At 46.1% G+C, this 23,695-nt stretch overlaps 1 protein-coding gene across 1 annotated transcript in view; it reads right to left on the bottom strand.

Moving 5' to 3' along the window:
- Positions 1–23,695, bottom strand: part of LOC106604330 (teneurin-2) — a 276,175-nt gene that overhangs the window by 56,859 nt on the left and 195,621 nt on the right. The window contains 5 exon segments of the mRNA XM_045717935.2: positions 1,971–2,165; positions 5,404–5,505; positions 6,880–7,075; positions 7,474–7,679; positions 8,139–8,264. Of these exon segments, the coding sequence (XP_045573891.2) occupies positions 1,971–2,165; positions 5,404–5,505; positions 6,880–7,075; positions 7,474–7,679; positions 8,139–8,264 (825 nt within the window).

The raw sequence follows: 23,695 nt of genomic DNA on the forward strand, positions 1-23,695 counted from the left end.
ATGTTTAAAATACTGAGAAATACTAGCTTCGTGTTTCCTTCATCTGATTTCTGCAGCATCTCGTGATTTTTGCAGCATCTCGTGATACACGTTAGTAATTGTCTTCACACAGCCTTTCACAGGCATTTAATAAGTCAATACTTTTCACTCAGTAGGCTGCGTTTCCTCACATATAACCTTCCCTGTATCTTAGTGTGTGTGTGCTAATGCACTGGGGATAATCTGATATTGGCAGACTGGCTGACAGGCAGATGTGAGTATGAACAGTGAGTGAAAACCAATTTGACAAATTACCCCCTCCTGGCAAACTATAAGCCCCCACTCCCCTCCTCCTCCTGTCCTCCTCCTCTCATTCCCCAAATCCCCCTAACTCCCTCTTTTCGACAACTCCCCCTCTCTCTTCTTGCTTCTTTACCTCTCCCTCTCTCCTCCAATCCCCCTTTCCCTCTGCTGACTACCCACTCTCTCCCCTTCCCCTCCTCCCCCAGCGCTCCCTCCCCACTCATTTTCACACGCTGCTGTCTGGGCGCTCCATTCTGTTGGCGAGGCAGAAATGGAGGGTCACACGTATAGATTTATGTGTCATCGCCACTTCAGGTAAATTGTTTGAGTGACTCAGGCGTGATGGATATCACATTTAAGAGAGAGAGAAGGGGAAAAAGGTGGATAAGAAACAGAGGGGAAACGGAGGGGGTAAATGAAGAGTGGAGGAAAATGCTGAGCCTGTTCTCTGCCCTCCTCTGTGGCTCTGCTTCTATATGTCCCTTCTCTCTCTCTCTCTCTTTCATCTACCTCTTTTCTTCTCTATCATGACCTTATGATCGCATCTTCACTCACTTTTTTTCTGTCTTTCCCGCACACCTGTCCTCTCCCTCACCTCTTCAGATCTCAACCTGTCCTCTCCCTCACCTCTTCAGATCTCAACCTGTCCTCCCCCTCACCTCTTCAGACTTCAACCTGTCCTCTCCCTCACCTCTTCAGATCTCAACCTGTCCTCTCCCTCACCTCTTCAGACTTCAACCTGTCCTCTCCCTCACCTCTTCAGACTTCAACCTGTCCTCTCCCTCACCTCTTCAGACCTCAACCTGTCCTCTCCCTCACCTCTTCAGACCTCAACCTGTCCTCTCCCTCACCTCTTCAGACCTCAACCTGTCCTCTCCCTCACCTCTTCAGACCTCAACCTGTCCTCTTCCTCACCTCTTCAGACCTCAACCTGTCCTCTCCCTCACCTCTTCAGACCTCAACCTGTCCTCTCCCTCACCTCTTCAGACCTCAAACTGTCCTATCCCTCACCTCTTCAGACCTCAACCTGTCCTCTCCCTCACCTCTTCAGACCTCAACCTGTCCTCTCCCTCACCTCTTCAGATCTCAAGCTCTCAATTTCAATTTCAATTTAAGGGGCCCTCCCTCCCTCTCCTCTCTCTCTCCCTCTTTCTCTCTCTCTCTCCCTCTTTCCCTCTCTCTCTTTCCCTCTACCCCTCTCTCCCTCTCCCTATACCCTTCTCTCTCTCACCCTCTCTCCCCTGCTCTCTCTCTACCCTCTCTCTCTTATTTCGCTCCCTCCCTCCCTCTCTCTCTCTCTTCCCATCTCTCTCTCCCTCCCTCCCTTTATCTCTCTAGATCTCCAGAGTTAATGTGTAGCAGGCTGATCCGTCTTAACAGGATCAATAGAACAGTGATAATCACTTAATCAGACGTGATGTATCTGGCTGCTCCTCCATCCTTCATCTGTTTATAGAGAAACACAACGGGACCACTGGGGAGGCAGAGGACGCTATGACGAGCTGGGACTGGAGGCTGCTGATAACTGCTCTGTGTGTTTGTGTGTCTGTGTGTGATGTGATTGTTGAGTGTAAGGAGCTACACACTATACATCTTCCATTCCATCACACACTCCCTGACACACACTACCCCTCCTCACACACCCCCACCAACCCACCCGACCCCAAACACACACTCTCTCCCCTCACCTTTGGCACAGTTGTCTCCCTTGTACCCCAGGGAGCAGACACAGGTCCCGTCAGTGCAGGTCCCATGTCCACTACAGAGAGGGTCAATACAGTGGGTGGTGGGGACGGCACACTCTGCTCCCTTCCATCCACTGTAGCAGATGCAGGATCCCTTATCATACTGACCATTACCACTACACAGCACTGGACACGCCTCTGGAGACAGAGAGAGAGAGGGAGAGAGGGAGAAATAGAGAGAGAAAGGAGAGAAAAAGAGGGAGAGAGAAATAGGGAAAGGGAGAGAGAAAAAGAGAGGGTGGAGAAGGAAAGATATAATGTATAGAAGAAAAGGAAAAAGGTATAAAGAGGTGGTCAGAGAACAGTATGTCTGATGGTCATAGCAGAGTAAATAACAGCATGTCTGATGATCATAGCAGAGTAAATAACAGTATGTCTGATGGTCATAGCAGAGTAAATAACAGCGTGTCTGATGATCATAGCAGAGTAAATAACAGTATGTATGTTGGTCATAGCAGAGTAAATAACAATATGTCTGATGGTCATAACAGAGTAAATAACAGTATGTATGTTGGTCATAGCAGAGTAAATAACAGTATGTCTGATGGTCATAGCAGAGTAAATAACAATGTCTGATGGTCATAGCAGAGTAAATAAGAGCATGTCTGATGGTCATAGCAGAGTAAATAACAGTATGTCTGATGGTCATAGCTAAGTAAATAACAGTATGTATGTTGGTCATAGCAGAGTAAATAACAGTATGTATGTTGGTCATAGCAGAGTAAATAACAGTATGTATGTTGGTCATAGCAGAGTAAATAACAGTATGTATGTTGGTCATAGCAGATTAAATAACAGTATGTCTGATGGTCATAGCAGAGTAAATAACAGTATGTCTGATGGTCATAGCAGAGTAAATAACGGTATGTCTGATGGTCATAGCAGAGTAAATAACAATGTCTGATGGTCATAGCAGAGTAAATAACAGTATGTATGTTGGTCATAGCAGAGTAAATAACAGTATGTATGTTGGTCATAGCAGAGTAAATAACAATATGTCTGATGGTCAAAGCAGAGTAAATAACAGTATGCCAGATAGTCATAGCAGAGTAAATAACAGTATGCCAGATGGTCATAACAGAGTAAATAACAGTATGTCTGATGGTTATAGCAGAGTAAATAACAGTATGTATGTTGGTCATAGCAGATTAAATAACAGCATGTCTGTTGGTCATAGCAGAGTAAGTAACAGTATGTATGTTGGTCATAGCAGATTAAATAACAGCATGTCTGTTGGTCATAGCAGAGTAAATAACAGTATGTCTGATGGTCATAGAAGAGTAAATAACAGTATGTCTGATGGACATAGCAGAGTAAATAACAGTATGTCTGATGGTTATAGCAAGGTAAATATCAGTATGTATGTTGGTCATAGCAGATTAAATAACAGCATGTCTGTTGGTCATAGCAGAGTAAATAACAGTATGTCTGATGGTCATAGCAGAGTAAATAACAGTATGTCTGATGGTCATAACAGAGTAAGTAACAGCATGTCTGATGGTCATAACAGAGTAAATAACAGCATGTCTGATGGTCATAACAGAGTAAATAAAAGTATGTCTGATGGTCATAACAGAGTAAATAACAGTATGTATGTTGGTCATAGCAGAGTAAATAACAGTATGTCTGATGGACATAGCAGAGTAAATAACAGTATGTCTGATGGTTATAGCAAGGTAAATATCAGTATGTATGTTGGTCATAGCAGATTAAATAACAGCATGTCTGTTGGTCATAGCAGAGTAAATAACAGTATGTATGTTGGTCATAGCAGATTAAATAACAGCATGTCTGTTGGTCATAGCAGAGTAAATAACAGTATGTCTGATGGTCATAGCAGAGTAAATAACAGTATGTCTGATGGTCATAGCAGAGTAAATAACAATGTCTGATGGTCATAGCAGAGTAAATAACAGTATGTATGTTGGTCATAGCAGAGTAAATAACAGTATGTATGTTGGTCATAGCAGAGTAAATAACAATATGTCTGATGGTCATAGCAGAGTAAATAACAGTATGCCAGATGGTCATAACAGAGTAAATAACAGTATGTCTGATGGACATAGCAGAGTAAATAACAGTATGTCTTATGGTTATAGCAAGGTAAATATCAGTATGTATGTTGGTCATAGCAGATTAAATAACAGCATGTCTGTTGGTCATAGCAGAGTAAATAACAGTATGTATGTTGGTCATAGCAGATTAAATAACAGCATGTCTGTTGGTCATAGCAGAGTAAATAACAGTATGTCTGATGGTCATAGCAGAGTACATAACAGTATGTCTGATGGTCATAGCAGAGTAAATAACAATGTCTGATGGTCATAGCAGAGTAAATAACAGTATGTATGTTGGTCATAGCAGAGTAAATAACAGTATGTATGTTGGTCATAGCAGAGTAAATAACAATATGTCTGATGGTCATAGCAGAGTAAATAACAGTATGCCAGATGGTCATAACAGAGTAAATAACAGTATGTCTGATGGTTATAGCAGCGTAAATAACAGTATGTATGTTGGTCATAGCAGATTAAATAACAGCATGTCTGTTGGTCATAGCAGAGTAAATAACAGTATGTATGTTGGTCATAGCAGATTAAATAACAGCATGTCTGTTGGTCATAGCAGAGTAAATAACAGTATGTCTGATGGTCATAGCAGAGTAAATAACAGTATGTCTGATGGTCATAACAGAGTAAGTAACAGCATGTCTGGTGGTCATAACAGAGTAAATAACAGCATGTCTGATGGTCATAACAGAGTAAATAAAAGTATGTCTGATGGTCATAGCAGAGTAAATAACAGTATGTCTGATGGTCATAGCAGAGTAAATAACAGCATGTCTGATGGTCATAGCAGAGTAAATAACAGTATGTCTGATGGTCATAGCAGAGTAAATAACAGTATGTCTGATGGTCATAGCAGAGTAAATAACAGTATGTCTGATGGTCATAGCAGAGTAAATAACAGTATGTCTGATGGTCATAGCAGAGTAAATAACAGTATGTCTGATGGTCATAGCAGAGTAAATAACAGTATGTATGTTGGTCATAGCAGATTAAATAACAGCATGTCTGATGGTCAAAGCAGAGTAAATAACAGCATGTCTGATGGTCATAGCAGAGTACATAACAGTCTGTCTGAGGGTCATGAGTGTGTGTGTGTGTATGTGTGAGCGGTAGAGAGAGAGAGAGAGAGCAACAGTGACATGTAGAGTAATTACACAGAGAGGTAACTAAACTATTAATCAGTGAACAGTCTTCTTCCCCAGGTGAACTAAGAGACATGTTGGCTTTAAACTGCCATGTATCACAGTTCTGTCTCTACACAGCCCCAAGCTGCACACTATCCTGAGTGTGTGAGTCTGTGTGTCTACCTTTGGAGCAGTCCATGCCATGGAACCCAGGGAAGCAGTGACACACACCAGACACACACTCTCCGTTGCCATGACAATTACGGGGACACTCCTGTACCGAGTCTGTAAAAGGAGAAGAGAGAGAGAGAAATAAAGAAAGGAGATAGATTGGATAAGAGGGAAATAAAGAGAGATTGAGAGAAGAGTGTCAAACTCCAGCCTGTAGTCATTTAGTTCAACAACACAACAATTCATTCATATTGTTCATATTTCATGTTCTTACAGCAAACTCATAAACCATCAGCATGTATGTTTCTTCCACTGTTCCTCTTACATGTAGTACAATCCATCCATCCGTCTATCTAAATCATGTTTCTCTCCGGGGTCATCAATACTTTATTCATGTGCATGTGTTCCTCTCCACATTCTACCTTTGTGTTTGTGTGTTTGTGTATTTTCAGCACTCTACCCATGTCTAAGTGGTTTGTGTGAGGAGAACAGGTTTGGACAAGAACAGGAGGTTTTGAGGTTTTCACTCTCTCCACTTACCTCTCTCTCTCCACCACATTTACTCTCTCCACTCTCTCCACCCCTCTCTCTCTCCACCCCATTTACTCTCTCCACTCTCTCCATCCCTCTCTCTCTCCACCCGATTTACTCTCTCCACTCTCTCCACCCCTCTCTCTCTCCAACACATTTACTCTCTCCTCTCTCTCCACCCCATTTACTCTCTCCACTCTCTCCATCCCTCTCTCTCCACCTCATTTACTCTCTCCACTCTCTCCACTTCCCTCTCTCTCTCCACCCCATTTACTCTCTCCACCCCTCTCTCCACCCCATTTACTCTCTCCACTCTCCATCCCTCTCTCTCCTCACCCCATTTACTCTCTCCACTCTCTCCATCCCTCTCTCTCCATCCCTCTCTCTCTCCACCCCATTTACTCTCTCCACTCTCTCCATCCCTCTCTCTCTCCACCCCATTTACTCTCTCCACCCTCTCCATTCCTCTCTCTCTCCACCCCATTTACTCTCTCCACTCTCTCCACTTCCCTCTTTCCCTCGACATTTCGCCCCTTCCCTCTCTCAGCACGATGCCTTACTTAACTCAAACCTACTCTCCCCTACCTCCTTCACTCCAACCCTCACTCTCTCCACAGGAGTTGGCAGGCTAGCCGTGAGAGTAGGATTGGGTGGAGTTTAACTGCTGCTCTTGAAGTGAAAGTTATATATACTCTCTCCCCTCTCTCTCTCTCTCTCCCTCCCCCTCTCTCCCTTCTTTCTCTCTTCTAACCCATTACAGCAGTATTGAATGAGACTTCTCTCTCTCTTTCTCTCTCTCTCTCTCTCCCCCTCTCATTTTCTCTCTGTCTCCCTCTCCATCCTCCTCTCCCCCTCCCTCTCCCTCCCCTCCCCATCTCTCTATCTCTCTCTCTGCCCCTCCCTCTCTCTCTCCTCTCTTTCTCTCTTGCTCTCTCTCCCCCTCCCTCTCTCTCTTACCCATTATAGCAGTGTTGAAGGAGACGGTCTCTCTTTCTCGTCCGTCATTGTAGAAGGCTAGATGCCATGCTCCCGGGTCCAGGTACTGAACAAACACTGCTTCGTTTAGAACCACAGTCTGGATGCTGCGACGTTCTCGAGGAGACTCAACAACACTCCACTTCTCTTTACCGTCCAAGCGCTCCATGTAGTCATACTGCAGGAGGAGAGACAATAACACTTTCAGGAAGCTCAGACCAGGAAGTCAATTCAATTCCATAAGTGTGTGTATACTGTAAGTGTGAGTGCAGTCCAGTTTTGTGTAACTGTGTATGTGGTGCATACAGTATGTGTGTGTTGTGAGTGTATTGGTGTGTGTGCTGGTGTGTGTGTATTGGTGTGTGTCAATTCAGGAAGTAAACTGAAATTCTAATTCAATAACTCAAAAAATGTAATCTATTTACAACGACTTCTTAATAAACAAGTAGAAGATATTTATTACTGTTTTTCCATTTTTTAAAATGTTATATTCAATTTTAAATTCAAATCATTTCCTGAATTGACTTCCTTCAATTCGAATTGACCCCAACCCAGGTGTGTGTTATGACAGTCTACCTGTGCGTGTGAGGGGGGCAGGCCCTTGCGGATGTAGACCCCGAACAGAGCATCTTTCCCCAGGGAGATGTTGAACTTGAGGAACTGCGGCTGGGCCAGGTGAAGCAGAGACCTCCAGAACATCCCTGGAGGAATCTCCTGACTCACCCTCCTCCCCACCTCCACATCCCCACTCTCTATACTGCTGTTAGGACCTGGCCATGGAGCTATGGGTGAGGAGAGGAGAGAGAGAGAGAGAGAAGAGGAGAGGAGAGGAGAGGAGAGGAGAGAGGAGAGGAGAGGAGAGGAGAGGAGAGGGAAAAGAGAGAGTTGAAGAGAGGAGAGGAGAGGAGAGGAGAGGAGAGGAGAGGAGAGGAGAGGAGAGGAGAGGAGAGGAGAGGAGAGGAGAGGAGAGGGAAAAGAGAGGAGAGGAGGAGAGAGGAGAGGAAAGGAGAGGAGAGGGAAAAGAGAGAGTTGAAGAGAGGAGAGGAGAGGATCATCACAATGTCAGTAAGCAGTAATCACATAGCAAAACCATTAAAACATTGAAAGTTTGCATTCTGGGAAAATGAGTTCTGAACTATGTACGTCTGCCCAATAGAACTACAGTACAATGCTAGAAGAAGAATAGTCTTCTAGTTGTGCCGGCAGGTGTGTTGTGGGTGCTATAGTGTCGTAGTTCTCACCTCTGCCTCCAGAGGGCAGTGTGGCCACATCACTGTTGACAGCTAGACCTGCAGTACTCAGACCGTTGTTCAACACAGGGCCTTCAGAGGGCTGCAGGTGCCATGTCAGATCCAACAGGTTAATGGCTAGACAGGGGGGAGGAGAGGGGGATGAGAGGGGGGAGTAGGGGGGAGGAGTATTTGTTATTTAATTTTCAGGCAGATAGAAATTGCACAGATCGTACTGACCTAGAAGAGATTAGAAAGTAACAGGCATACTTTTCTTTACCTGTCTCACTTTATTTTCCCTCCCTCCCTCCCTCCCTCCCTCCCTCCCTCCCTCCCTCCCTCCCTCCCTCCCTCCCTCCCTCCCTCCCTCCCTCCCTCCCTCCCTCCCTCCCTCCCTCCCTCCCTCCCTCCCTCCCCAGACAGGATACCAGTCTCTGTTTGGGAGTCTTGGCACAAGCTCACAGTGAGCAAGTAACATATGAAAAGAAAACTCTGCCTCTTTCGTTCTCTCGCTCTTCCCCTCCTTTGTGTTCTGTTGTGTTATTGTGCTGGTGGATGAGTTTGTCAGCTCTTCATTTTTTCTCTCTCTCTGGCTCCCTTGTTCTTTTGAAGTCCCTGCCAAGCAACTTTCTCACAAAGGAAGAAAGAGGAACTGAAATCAATTAATTGAAGTTCAGAGGAAATAAACAGACAAGGAAAGCATTTGAGTGTTACACAGATTTGGGAAGGGCACGGGCGTTGCTGATTCATATTTCTATCCGTTATTGTCCGTTCACCAAAGGAGTGTGAGGGTGTGTGTCAGTGTGTGTGTGTGTGTGGACAGTGCTACCAGGAACTATGTGTTTATGGTAGGAGTATGGTCACGTGCGGTCGAAGGATGTGTTGACCACTATAGGCATTCTCATTATGTGTGTATTGAACACCTGTCCCATCCTCACTACCTTTTCCATCCTGACCGCCTGTCCCATCCTGACTACCTGTCCCATTCTCACACCTTGTCCCATTCGAAACACCTGTCCCATCCTGAACACCTGTCCCATCCTGACCAACTGTCCCATTCTCACTACCTGCCCGATCCTGACTACCTGTCCCATCCTGACTACCTGTCCCATCCTGACTACCTGTCCCATCCTCACTACCTGTCCCATCCTAACTACCTGTCCCATTCTCGCTACCTGCCCCACCCTGACTATCTGTCCCATTCTCACTACCTGTCCAATCCTGACTACCTGTCCCATCATGACTACCTGTCTCATTCTCACTACCTGTTCCATTCTCACTACCTGCCCCAGCCTGACTACCTGTCCCATTCTCTAAACCTGTCCCATTCTCACTGATTGTCCCATTCTCACTACCTGCCCCATATTGACAACCTGTCCCATTCTCACTACCTGTCCCATTCTCCCTACCTGTCCCATCCTCACAGAGTGATCTGTTTATGTATTCACCACCAGGATGCTTACATTCATTCTGCACATCTCAACCCTTTCAAATCAAATCAGCAATACATCAGGGTTTTTTTTAAGTAAGAAAATAATTGCTAAATTTAAATAAATAAACTAAACCAAAAAAAAGTAACACAATAAAATAACAATAACAAGGCTGTATTCCATGGGGTCCATGGGGTCAATGTGCGGGGGTACGGGTTAGTCGAGGTAATTGAGGTAGTATGTACATGTAGTTAGGGGTAAAGTGACTATGCATAGATAATAAACAGCGACTAGCAGCAATGTAAAAAAGAGGGTCAATGCAAATAGTCTGGGTAGCCATTTGATTAACTGTTTAGCAGTCTTATGGCTTGGGGGTAGAAGCTGTTAACAAGCCTTTTGGACATAACAAAGGTACCGCTTGCCGTGTGGAAGCAGAGAGAAAATTCTATGACCTGAGTGGCTGGAGTCTTTGATCCTTTGTAGGGCCTTCCTCTGACACCGCCTGGTATAGAGGTCCTGGATGGCAGGAAGCTTGGCCCCAGTGATGTACTGAGCCATACACATTACCCGCTCTACCCTCTGTAGTGCCTTGCGGTCAGATGCCGAGCAGTTGCCAAGCCAGGCAGTGATGCAACTAGTCAGGATGCTCTCAATGGTGCAGCTGTAGAACTTTTTGAGGATCTGAGGACCCATTCCAAATCATTTCAGTCTCCTGAGGGGGAATAGGCTTTGTCATGCCCTCTTCACGACTATCTTGGTGTGCTTGGACCATGATAGTTTGTTTGTAATGTGGACACCAAGGAACTTGAAGCTATCGATCTGCTCCACTGCAGCCCCATCGATCTGAATGGGGGCGTGGTCGGCCCTCCTTTTCCTGTAGTCCACGATCAGCTCCGTTGTCTTGCTCACTTTGAGGGAGTGATTGTTGTCCTGGCACCACACTTCCAGGTCTCTGACCTCCTCCCTATAGGCTGTCTCTTCATTGTCGGTGATCAGGCCTACCACTGTTGAGTCATTGGCAAACTTAATGATGGTGTTGGAGTCGTGCGTGGCCACGCAGACATGGGTGAACAGGGAGTACAGGAGGGGACTAAGCACGCACCCATAAGGGAGCCCCCCATGTTGAGGATCAGTGTGGCAGATGTGTTGTTGCCTACCCTTACCACCTAGTGGCGGCCCATCAGCAAGTCCAGGATCCAGTTGCAGAGGGAGTTGTTTAGTCCCAGGGTCCTTAGCTTAGTGATGAGCTTTGAGGGCACTATGGTGTTGAACGCTGAGCTGTAGTCAACGAACAGCATTCTCACGTAGGTGTTCCTTTTGTTCAGGTAGGGAAGGGCAGTGTGGAGTGCAATAGAGATTGCATCATCTGTGGACAGGGACTATGGTGGTCTGTTTGAAACATGTAGGTATTACAGACTCGGTCAGGGAGGTTGAAAATGTCAGTGAAGACACTTGCCAGTTGGTTAGCGCATGCCCTGAGAATGCGTCCTGGTAATCCGTCTGGCCCTGCGGCCTTGTGAATGTTGATCTGTTTAAAGGTTTTACTCACATCGGCTATGGAGAGCGTGACCACACAGTCTTCCAGAATAGCTGGTGCTCTCATGCATGGTTCAGTGGTGCTTGCCTCGAAGCGAGCATAGAAGGCATTTAGCTCATCTGGTAGGCTCACTGGGCAGCTCTCGGCTGGGTTTCCCTTTGTAATCTGTAATAGCTTACAATCCCTGTGGTGCCACATCCGAACAAGCGTCAGAGCCGGTGTAGTAGGATTCAATCTTAGTCCTGTATTGAAGCTTTGCCAACCCTAGTCTTACCGAAGGTTGCTGTTCTGTCTTGCTGATGCACCGAAAACCCAACCAACTGTATATTATCCGTGTCTTCGTTCAGCCACGACTCAGTCATGAGAGACATTGTCTCACACACACATTTATGGACACACACGCACACACATACACACACGTTTGTTGTACTATCCTTGTGGGGACCAAGCAATTAATTCCCATTCAAAATGATATTTTCCCTAACCCTAACTTTAACCTAACCTTAACCCCTAAATCTAAACCTAGCCCTGACTCCTAACCCTAATTCTAATTCTAACTCTAACCCTAATCCCAAGATCACACAGTCTCACAAAGAATTTTAAAACAAATCAAACATCGATAAACTCCCATATCTCCTAGATTTGTGACCCGTTACCATGAGAAAAGGGCAGCCAGTGGAGCACAAACAACACTGTAAATAACACCAGTATTTATCTGTTTATTTCGTACTACAATATTGCTAAAACACATAGCTGCTAATTTAACACTTAAAGTGTCTTTATCTTTTTGAGTGCAAGGTTTACAGTTCATTTGGAATAGGTTTTTGTTGAAATTGTTTTGTGTTTATTGAACTTGCTTTGGCACTTTAAACATACACTAAATATACAAAAGTATGTGCACACCCCTTCAAATGAGTTTATTCGGCTATTTCAGCCACACCCGTTGCTGACAGGTGTATAAAATTGAGCACACAGCCATGCAATCTCCATAGACAAACATTTGCAGTCGATTGGCCTTACTGAAGAGCTCAGTAACTTTCAACGTGGCACCGTCATAAGATGCCACCTTTCCAACAAGTCAGTTCATCAAATTTCTGCCCTGCTAGAGCTGTTCCCATCAACTGTAAGTGCTGTTTTTGTGAAGTGGAAACGGCTACGAGCAACAATGGCTCAGCTGCGAAGTGGTAGGCCACACAAGCTCACAGAACGGAACCAACAAGTGCTGATGCGCGTAACAATCGTCTGTCCTCGGTTGCAACACTCTCTACCGAGTTCCAAACTGCCTCTGGAAGCAACATCAACACAAGAACTGTTCGTCAGGAGCTTCCTGAAATGGGTTTCCATGGCCGAGCAGCCGCACACAAGCCTAAGATCACCATATGCAATGCCAAGCATCGGCTGGAGTGGTGTAAAGCCTGTGCACAAAGTGAGGTCCATACAGAAATAGTTTGTCGAGATTGGTGTGGAAGAACTTGACTGGCCGACAGAGTCCTGACCTCAACCCCATCGAACACCTTTGGGATGAATTGGAACGCCGACTGCGAGCCAGGCCTAATCGCCCAATATCAGTGCCTGACCTCATTAAAGCTCTTGTGGCTGAATGGAAGCAAGTCCATGCAACAATGTTCCAACATCTAGTGGAAAGCCTTCCCAGAAGAGTGGAGGCTGTTATAGCAGCAAAGGGGACTGACTCCATATTAATACCCATGATTTTGGAATGAGATGTTCAACAAGCAGGTGTCCACATACTTTTGGTCATTTAGTGTATGTTTCCCATGCCAATAAAGCCCCTTTGAATTGAATTTAGAGAGAGACAGAGAGACAGAGAGAGATGGGAGACAGATGTATCTAATAGAGGGGTAGGTGTAAGGTTTAGGGGTTGTCCCGCAAGGGTGAATCTTACTCCCTCCGTCTCCCCCGCTCCTACCCTCCGTCCCTCCCTCGGTCCTGGTCAAAGGAAAGTGCTGACACCGCAGGTGCTACGTGGCCTCCACTGTCAGCTCTTTTATTTGTCACCCCACCGCCAAGAGAGAGCGCGAAAGAGTGAGAGAGAGAGCAAGAGAAAAGAACAGGCGTTTCTACAGGAAGAACCAATGCCCTCTCTCACTCTCATTCTGTCATTCTTTCTTTCTCTGGTCCCTCTGCTGCCCTCCATCCTCTTCCCTCTCCTTCATCCCCTTCCCTCTCCTTCATCCTCTTCTCTCTCCTTCATCCCCTTCCATCTCCTTCATCCCCTTCCCTCTCCTTCATCCTCTTCCCTCTCCTTCATCCCCTTCCCTCTCCTTCATCCTCTTCCCTCTCCTTCATCCTCTTCCCTCTCCTTCATCCCCTTCCCTCTCCTTCATCCTCTTCCCTCTTCTTCATCCTCTTCCCTCTCCTTCATCCCCTTCCCTCTCCTTCATCCTCCCTCTCCTTCATCCCCTTCCCTCTCCTTCATCCCCTTCCCTCTCCTTCATCCTCCCTCTCCTTCATCCTCCCTCTCCTCCATCCTCTTCCCTCTCCTTCATCCCCTTCCCTCTCCTTCATCCTCTTCCCTCTTCTTCATCCCCCTTCCCTCTCCTTCATCCTCTTCCCTCTTCTTCATCCCCTTCCCTCTCCTTCATCCTCTTCCCTCTCCTTCATCCTCTTCCCTCTTCTTCATCCCCTTCCCTCTCCTTCATCCCCTTCCCTCTCTTTCATCCTCCCTTTCCTTCATCCCCTTCCCTCTCCTTCATCCCCTTCCCTCTCCTTCATCCCCTTCCCTTTCCTTCATCCCCTTCCCTCTCCTTCATCCCCTTCCCTCTCCTTCATCCTCTTCCCTCTCTTTCATCCTCCCTTTCCTTCATCCCCTTCCCTTTCCTTCATCCTTTTCCCTCTCCTTCATCCTCTTCCCTTTTATTCATCCTCTTCCCTCTCCTTCATCCTCTTCCCTCTCCTTCATCCTCTTCCCTCTCATTCATCCCCTTCCCTTTCCTTCATCCCCTTCCCTCTCCTTCATCCCCTTCCCTCTCCTTCATCCTCTTCCCTCTCTTTCATCCTCCCTTTCCTTCATCCCCTTCCCTTTCCTTCATCCTTTTCCCTCTCCTTCATCCTCTTCCCTTTTCTTCATCCTCTTCCCTCTCCTTTATCCTCTTCCCTCTCCTTCATCCTCCCTCTCCTTCATCCCCTTCCCTCTCCTTCATCCTCTTCCCTCTCCTTCATACTTTTCCCTCTCCTTCATCCTCTTCCCTCTCCTTCATACTTTTCCCTCTCCTTCATCCTCTTCCCTTTCCTTCATCCTCTTCCCTTTCCTTCATCCCCTTCCCTCTCCTTCATCCTTTTCCCTCTCCTTCATCCACTTCCCTCTCTCTTTAAGTCATATTTTCATATATTGTGTCTGTTAGATAACTTTTAAGGTATAGGGGGCAGTATTTTCAATTTCGGATGAAAAGCGTGCCCAGAGTAAACTGCCTAATACTCGGGCCCAGAGTCAAATATTTGCATATTATTAGCAAAATTGGATAGAAAAAACTCTGAAGTTTCTAAAACTGTTTGAATGATGTCTGTGAGTATAACAGAACTCATAAGGTGGGAAAAAAACGGAGAAAAATCCAACCAGGAAGTGGGAAATCTGATGCTTGTAGTTTTTTCACGTCATTGCCTATCTAACACACAGTGACTTAGGGTTCATTTTGCACTTCCTAAGGCTTCCACTAGATGTCAACAGTCTTTAGAACCTTGTTTCAGGCTTTTGCAATGAACAGAGAGCGAACAATAAGGCCGGGAATTTGGTGACTCAGAAAATGACATGAGTTCATTGGCGCACCTTCACGTGATGAGGTAGCTGTGTTCCATAACGTTTTTCAAGACATTGGAATCGTCCGGTTGGAATATTATTGAAGTTTTATGTTAAAAAGGCCCTAAAGATTGATGCTATACAACGTTTGACATTTTTCTACGAACGTAAATATAACTTTTTTTGACTTTTCGTTGTGACATTTTCGGCGCGCTTCCTACATTTGGAGTAGCTTACTGAACGCGCAAACAACAAGGAGGTATTTGGACATAAATTATAGACTTTATCGAACAAAACAACATTTATTGTGGACCTGGGATTCCTGGAAGTGCCTTCTGATGAAGATCATCAAAGGTAAGTGAATATTTATAATGCTATTTATGATTTTAGATGACTCCAAAATGGCGGGTATCTGTATTGCCTGATTATTGCAAAGTGTGCTTTCCCCGTGAAGCTTTTTTGAAATCTGTCACAGCGGTTGCATTAAGGAGATGTTTATCTATAATTCTTTGAATAACAGTTGAATATTTTATCAACGTTTATGATGAGTATTTTTGTAAATTGTTGTGCTGATTCACCGGAAGTTTTGGAGGCAAAATATTTTCTGAACATCACGCACCAATGTAAAATGGGGTTTTTGGATATAAATATTAACTTTATCGAACAAAACATACATGTATTGTGTAACATTGAGTCCTAGGAGTGTCATCTGATGAAGATCGTCAAAGGTTAGTGCTTAATCTTAGCTGTATTTCTGGTTTTTGTGACCCCTCTCCTGCTTGGAAAATGGCTGTGTGGTTTTTCTTGTGTTGGCACTTTCCTAACATAATCTAACTTTATGCTTTCACCGTAAAGCCTTTTTGAAATCGGACAATGTGGTTGGATTAAGGAGAGGTGTATCTTTAAAATGGTGTAAAATAGTTGTATGTTTGAGAAATTTGAATTATGACATTTTGTTGTTTTCAATTTGCCGCCCTGATATTTCACTGGCTGTGTCCCGCAGGTGGGACGCTAGCCCATAGAAGATAAAAACATAGAAAACAAATTCTGATGGCAATCACACACATAAGCAAGTGTGTGTGTGTGTGTGTGTATGTGTGTGTGTGTGTGTGTATGTGTGAGTGAGTGAGTGAGTGTGTATGTGTTTTGTATGTGTGAGTGAGTGTGTATGTATGTGTGTATGTGTGTGTGTTTGTGAATGTGTGTTGTGTGTGTGTGTATGTGTGAGTGAGTGTGTTTGTGTGTGTATGTATGTGTGTGTTTGTGTATGTGTGTTGTGTGTGTATGTGTGAGTGACTGTGTATGTCTTTTGTATGTGTGAGTGTGTGTAGGTGTGTAGGTGTGTAGGTGTGTTGTGTGTGTGTGTGTGTGAGTGAGTGAGTGAGTGAGTGAGTGAGTGAGTGAGTGAGTGAGTGAGTGAGTGAGTGAGTGAGTGAGTGAGTGAGTGAGTGAGTGAGTGAGTGAGTGAGTGAGTGAGTGAGTGAGTGAGTGAGTGAGGTTGAACTCTTGGTCCTTTCCTACACTGCGGTAAAGACTGGCTCAACAGGTTTATTAAAAATAGGGACACATTTTACACACACGTTCACACACACACACACACACACACACACACACACACAGACGCACGCACACGCACACACACGGTGGATCAGAGAGGCAGGTCTAACGAGGCAGAGTGTTTGATAAAAAATAGATCAGTGGGTGCATGAGGGTTTATTTCATCTTAATGTTTAATTCACAGTGGCAAAGTGGTCCGTGGCATCACCCTGTTATCAACATGTGTTAGTTACCCTACCTGCTATACACCACATCTAAGACAGCTCTGGAACACATGGAAGAAAAAGTGCAAGAAAAAGGAGAAAGAGGGAAGGAGGGATAGGGAGAGGGAAGGAGGGAAAGAGAGAGGGAAGGAGGGAAAGAGAGAGGGAAGGAGGGAAAGAGAGAGGGAAGGAGCAAGGGAGAGAGATGAAAAAGGAGACAGAGAAGGATAAGGTAAGAAGAGGAGAGAGAGAGGAAGGAGAGAGATGTGAAGAGGGAGAAGAGAGAGGGATGAATGGGATAGGGATAGAGAAAATGAGAGGAGGTGGATGAGAGGGGGAAAATGAGAAAGGGAAGGCGAGAAAGAGGAAAGGGAGAGAGGGGAGAAGGGGGAGGATGGAGCCTGCGGTAAATGGGTTTTCTATGATTCATTTTCAGAAGGAACGGACAGAATATCTCCCTGGGGAGGTCGAGAGAGAAGACAGAGAAGAGGAAAGACAGGAAAGAAGAGCGAAAGAAGAGAAACACACAGAGGAATCAATCACCCCAACTACCTCGTACACCAGTACACTGACTCGGTACCGCTACTCCTGTATACAACTACCTCGTACACCAGTACACTGACTCGGTATCGCTACTCCTGTATACAACTACCTCGTACACCAGCACACTGACTCGGTATCGCTACTCCTGTATACAACTACCTCGTACACCAGTACACTGACTCGGTACCGCTACTCCTGTATACAACTACCTCGTACACCAGTACACTGACTCGGTACCGCTACTCCTGTATACAACTACCTCGTACACCAGTACACTGACTCGGTACCGCTACTCCTGTATACAACTACCTCGTACACCAGCACACTGACTCGGTATCGCTACTCTTGTATATAGCCTCGTTATTGTTATTTATTGTGCTATTTTCTTGTGTTAGTATTTTATTTTTATATATTTGTTAATTGTTTTAACTGCATTGTTGGGAAAGGGCTCGTAAGAAAGTTTTTCACGGTATTCCACAATTTTATTTTATTTGAAAGAGCAGAGGAAGTGAAGGAGAAGAGGGAGAGGAGAGAGAAAGAAGAGAGGGAAGAGAGAGCAGGAGGGCAAAATAATGAGATTAGTAGTCCATTGTTTGGACAGCCAATCACACAGAGTCATCAAGTCACCTTCATAAGGACAGACAGACCAGAAACTAGGTGTTCATGTGTGTGTATGTGTCTGTCTCATCACCACTCTGCTCTCTGGAACATGTTCAAAGACCATGACCCTTCTCCCCCTCCCTTACTCCCCCCCCCCCCCACCTCCCTACCTCCTCCGCTATGAAAAACCAACATTTACACCTGAGGTACTGACCTGTTGCACCCTTGAAAACTGCTGTGATTATTATTTGCATCTATGAACGTTTGAACATCTTGAAGAATGATCTGGCCTTAATGACCATGTACTCTTATAATCTCCACCCAGCACAACCAGAAGAGGACTGGCCACCCCTCAGAGCCTGGTTCCTCTCTTTGTTTCTTCCTAGGATCCTGCCTTTCTAGGGAGTTTTTCCTAGCCACCGTGCTTCTGCATTGCTTGCTGTTTGGGGTTTTAGGCTGGGTTTCTGTATAAGCACTTTGTGACATCTGCTGATGTAAACAGGGCTTTATAAAAACATTTCATTTGATTCCTTCCCCTCTCCTCCTCTCCCTGTTGGTCCTTTCTGGTGTCCATGGTGATAGATAGAATAGTATGGCAGATGTTCCAGAGTTCTCAGTGTTCCAATTCCACATAAACAAAGGCTGGCTGTTATCTCTGACATTCCAACAGAGCCTTGTTGAACGTTACCTTGGATTCCACCACTATGATAAAAGGCTGGGGTCCACTCCAGTTAGAATGCATGTTCCCTGAACAGACACTCATAGCTCTCTCAAACAATGCCTTGGGTCTGACCTGTTGATGTATGTATAGATGTTCAGATGTGTATTGAGTGCATTATGTGAAGCCTATAGGATGGCTTTACACCCCTCAAATCCAAATATGGAGCTTGATGACAGTTTTTATACTACCCTTCTAATCAGGGACCAATTTAGACCAGTTCTACTGCTGTTGTTATTCTTCCCCATCTAATCAGGGACGGATTTAGACCAGTTCTACTGCTGTTGTTATTCTTCCCCATCTAATCAGGGACCGATTTAGACCAGTTCTACTGCTGTTGTTATTCTTCCCCATCTAATCAGGGACCGATTTAGACCAGTTCTACTGCTGTTGTTATTCTTCCCCATCTAATCAGGGACCGATTTAGACCAGTTCTACTGCTGTTGTTATTCTTCCCCATCTAATCAGGGACCGATTTAGACCAGTTCTACTGCTGTTGTTATTCTTCCCCATCTAATCAGGGACCGATTTAGACCAGTTCTACTGCTGTTGTTATTCTTCCCCATCTAATCAGGGACGGATTTAGACCAGTTCTACTGCTGTTGTTATTCTTCCCCATCTAATCAGGGACCGATTTAGACCAGTTCTACTGCTGTTGTTATTCTTCCCCATCTAATCAGGGACCGATTTAGACCAGTTCTACTGCTGTTGTTATTCTTCCCCATCTAATCAGGGACCGATTTAGACCAGTTCTACTGCTGTTGTTATTCTTCCCCATCTAATCAGGGACCGATTTAGACCAGTTCTACTGCTGTTGTTATTCTTCCCCATCTAATCAGGGACCGATTTAGACCAGTTCTACTGCTGTTGTTATTCTTCCCCATCTAATCAGGGACCGATTTAGACCAGTTCTACTGCTGTTGTTATTCTTCCCCATCTAATCAGGGACCGATTTAGACCAGTTCTACTGCTGTTGTTATTCTTCCCCATCTAATCAGGGACGGATTTAGACCAGTTCTACTGCTGTTGTTATTCTTCCCCATCTAATCAGGGACCGATTTAGACCAGTTCTACTGCTGTTGTTATTCTTCCCCATCTAATCAGGGACCGATTTAGACCAGTTCTACTGCTGTTGTTATTCTTCCCCATCTAATCAGGGACCGATTTAGACCAGTTCTACTGCTGTTGTTATTCTTCCCCATCTAATCAGGGACCGATTTAGACCAGTTCTACTGCTGTTGTTATTCTTCCCCATCTAATCAGGGACCGATTTAGACCAGTTCTACTGCTGTTGTTATTCTTCCCCATCTAATCAGGGACCGATTTAGACCAGTTCTACTGCTGTTGTTATTCTTCCCCATCTAATCAGGGACCGATTTAGACCAGTTCTACTGCTGTTGTTATTCTTCCCCATCTAATCAGGGACGGATTTAGACCAGTTCTACTGCTGTTGTTATTCTTCCCCATCTAATCAGGGACGGATTTAGACCAGTTCTACTGCTGTTGTTATTCTTCCCCATCTAATCAGGGACCGATTTAGACCAGTTCTACTGCTGTTGTTATTCTTCCCCATCTAATCAGGGACCGATTTAGACCAGTTCTACTGCTGTTGTTATTCTTCCCCATCTAATCAGGGACGGATTTAGACCAGTTCTACTGCTGTTGTTATTCTTCCCCATCTAATCAGGGACCGATTTAGACCAGTTCTACTGCTGTTGTTATTCTTCCCCATCTAATCAGGGACTGATTTAGACCTGGGACACCAGGTGTTTGCAATTCATTATCAGGTAGAACAGCAGTAATCTGGACCTGGTAGGATAAGATTTGAATATCCCTGATTTAGACCTTTTTCTTGACAATCTGAAAACCGGCTAAACCATCAACACTAATAAAAAGACTGAGAAAAATAAAATCAAACACAAAAAGATACACATTTCCACATGACACAACATGGATAATGATTACTGCAGTCACTGACTATAGTACACATTCATCTTTTCAGTACTAGTACAATTCTTATACGCCGCGGGAAAAAATGATGTAATTACCGGCTTCACTGACGCAATCTAATGAGGAAGTGTTGTGTGCACGCACCCTTTCGACATACCAGGCACAACGGTGGAGATGCGGAACACAAACACAGGACCAATGAAACACCAGACATAACGGGGGAGATGCGGAACACAAACACAGGACCAATGAAACACCAGACACAACGGGGGAGATGCGGAACACAAACACAGGACCAATGAAACACCAGACATAACGGGGGAGATGCGGAACACAAACACAGGACCAATGAAACACCAGACATAACGGGGGAGATGCGGAACACAAACACAGGACCAATGAAACACCAGACACAACGGGGGAGATGCGGAACACAAACACAGGACCAATGAAACACCAGACATAACGGGCGAGATGCGGAACACAAACACAGGACCAATGAAACACCAGACATAACGGGGGAGATGCGGAACACAAACACAGGACCAATGAAACACCAGACACAACGGGGGAGATGCGGAACACAAACACAGGACCAATGAAACACCAGACATAACGGGGGAGATGCGGAACACAAACACAGGACCAATGAAACACCAGACACAACGGGGGAGATGCGGAACACAAACACAGGACCAATGAAACACCAGACACAACGGGGGAGATGCGGAACACAAACACAGGACCAATGAAACACCAGACACAACGGGGGAGATGCGGAACACAAACACAGGACCAATGAAACACCAGACATAACGGGGGAGATGCGGAACACAAACACAGGACCAATGAAACACCAGACATAACGGGGGAGATGCGGAACACAAACACAGGACCAATGAAACACCAGACATAACGGGGGAGATGCGGAACACAAACACAGGACCAATGAAACAACAGACATAACGGGGGAGATGCGGAACACAAACACAGGACCAATGAAACACCAGACATAACGGGGGAGATGCGGAACACAAACACAGGACCAATGAAACACCAGACATAACGGGGGAGATGCGGAACACAAACACAGGACCAATGAAACACCAGACATAACGGGGGAGATGCGGAACACAAACACAGGACCAATGAAACACCAGACATAACGGGGGAGATGCGGAACACAAACACAGGACCAATGAAACACCAGACATAACGGGGGAGATGCGGAACACAAACACAGGACCAATGAAACACCAGACATAACGGGGGAGATGCGGAACACAAACACAGGACCAATGAAACACCAGACATAACGGGGGAGATGCGGAACACAAACACAGGACCAATGAAACACCAGACATAACGGGGGAGATGCGGAACACAAACACAGGACCAATGAAACACCAGACATAATGGGGGAGATGCGGAACACAAACACAGGACCAATGAAATGAAACTTTGTTAAGAAGATAAATGGTCCCAAAGTTTCAACAGTTGTTTGTGTCGTCTGTATTTATTGTGTTGCCACAGTTGTTTGTGTAGTCTTTATTTATTGTTTCAACAGTTGTTTGTGTAGTCTTTATTTATTGTTTCAACAGTTGTTTGTGTAGTCTTTATTTATTGTTTCAACAGTTGTTTGTGTAGTCTTTATTTATTGTGTTTCAACAGTTGTTTGTGTAGTCTTTAATTATTGTGTTGCAACAGTTGTTTGTGTCGTCTTTATGAATTGTGTTGCAATGTCAAACGTAGCACAACTTATATTGATGTGACAAGTACACTTGTCAGGGAGTTCCCGTTTGTGTTTGGCGCTGGGTGGAGAGAGAGGGTGTGTTGGCGCAGGGTGGAGAGAGAGGGTGTGTTGGCGCTGGGTGGAGAGAGAGGGTGTGTTGGCGCTGGGTGGAGAGAGAGGGTGTGTTGGCGTGGGTGGAGAGAGAGGGTGTGTTGGCGCTGGGTGGAGAGAGAGGGTGTGTTTGGCGCTGGGTGGAGAGAGGTGTGTTGGTGCTCGGTGAGAGAGAGGGTGTGTTGGCGCTGGGTGGAGAGAGAGGGTGTGTTGGCGCTGGGTGGAGAGAGAGGGTGTGTTGGTGCTGGGTGGAGAGAGAGGGTGTGTTGGCGCAGGGTGGAGAGAGAGGGTGTGTTGGCGCTGGGTGGAGAGAGAGGGTGTGTTGGCGCAGGGTGGAGAGAGAGGGTGTGTTGGCGCAGGGTGGAGAGAGAGGGTGTGTTTGGTGCTGGGTGGAGAGAGAGGGTGTGTTGGCGCAGGGTGGAGAGAGAGGGTGTGTTGGCGCTGGGTGGAGAGAGAGGGTGTGTTGGCGCTGCGTGGAGAGAGAGGGTGTGTTTGGCGCTGGGTGGAGAGAGGGTGTGTTGGTGCTCGGTGGAGAGAGAGGGTGTGTTGGCGCTGGGTGGAGAGAGAGGGTGTGTTGGCGCTGGGTGGAGAGAGAGGGTGTGTTTGGCGCTCGGTGGAGAGAGAGGGTGTGTTGGCACTGGGTGGAGAGAGAGGGTGTGTTTGGTGCTGGATGGAGAGAGAGGGTGTGTTTGGTGCTCGGTGGAGAGAGAGGGTGTGTTGGTGCTCGGTGGAGAGAGAGGGTGTGTTGGCGCTGGGTGGAGAGAGAGGGTGTGTTGGCGCTGGGTGGAGAGAGAGGGTGTCTTTGGCGCTGGGTGGAGAGAGAGGGTGTGTTGGCGCAGGGTGGAGAGAGAGGGTGTGTTGGCGCTGGGTGGAGAGAGAGGGTGTGTTGGCGCTGGGTGGAGAGAGAGGGTGTGTTGGCGCAGGGTGGAGAGAGAGGGTGTGTTGGCGCTGGGTGGAGAGAGAGGGTGTGTTGGCGCTGGGTGGAGAGAGAGGGTGTGTTGGCGCTGGGTGGAGAGAGAGGGTGTGTTTGGCGCTGGGTGGAGAGAGAGGGTGTGTTGGCGCTGGGTGGAGAGAGAGGGTGTGTTTGGCGCTGGGTGGAGAGAGAGGGTGTGTTGGCGCAGGGTGGAGAGAGAGGGTGTGTTGGCGCAGGGTGGAGAGAGAGGGTGTGTTGGCGCAGGGTGGAGAGAGAGGGTGTGTTGGCGCAGGGTGGAGAGAGTGTGTGTTTGGCGCTGGGTGGAGAGAGAGGGTTTATTTGGCGCTTGGTGGAGAGAGAGGGTTTGTCTGGCGCTGGGTGGAGAGAGAGGGTGTGTTTGGCGCTTGGTGGAGAGAGAGGGTTTGTTTGGCGCTGGGTGGAGAGTCTCTCTCTCTCTCTCTCTCTCTGTTTCTCTCTCTGTCCCTAGCCGGACCACATCACTAATGAAACCAGGGCTGCCA

This window comes from Salmo salar, chromosome 05 (assembly GCF_965601325.2).
Source record: "Salmo salar chromosome 05, fSalSal1, whole genome shotgun sequence".
NCBI lineage: Eukaryota > Metazoa > Chordata > Actinopteri > Salmoniformes > Salmonidae > Salmo > Salmo salar.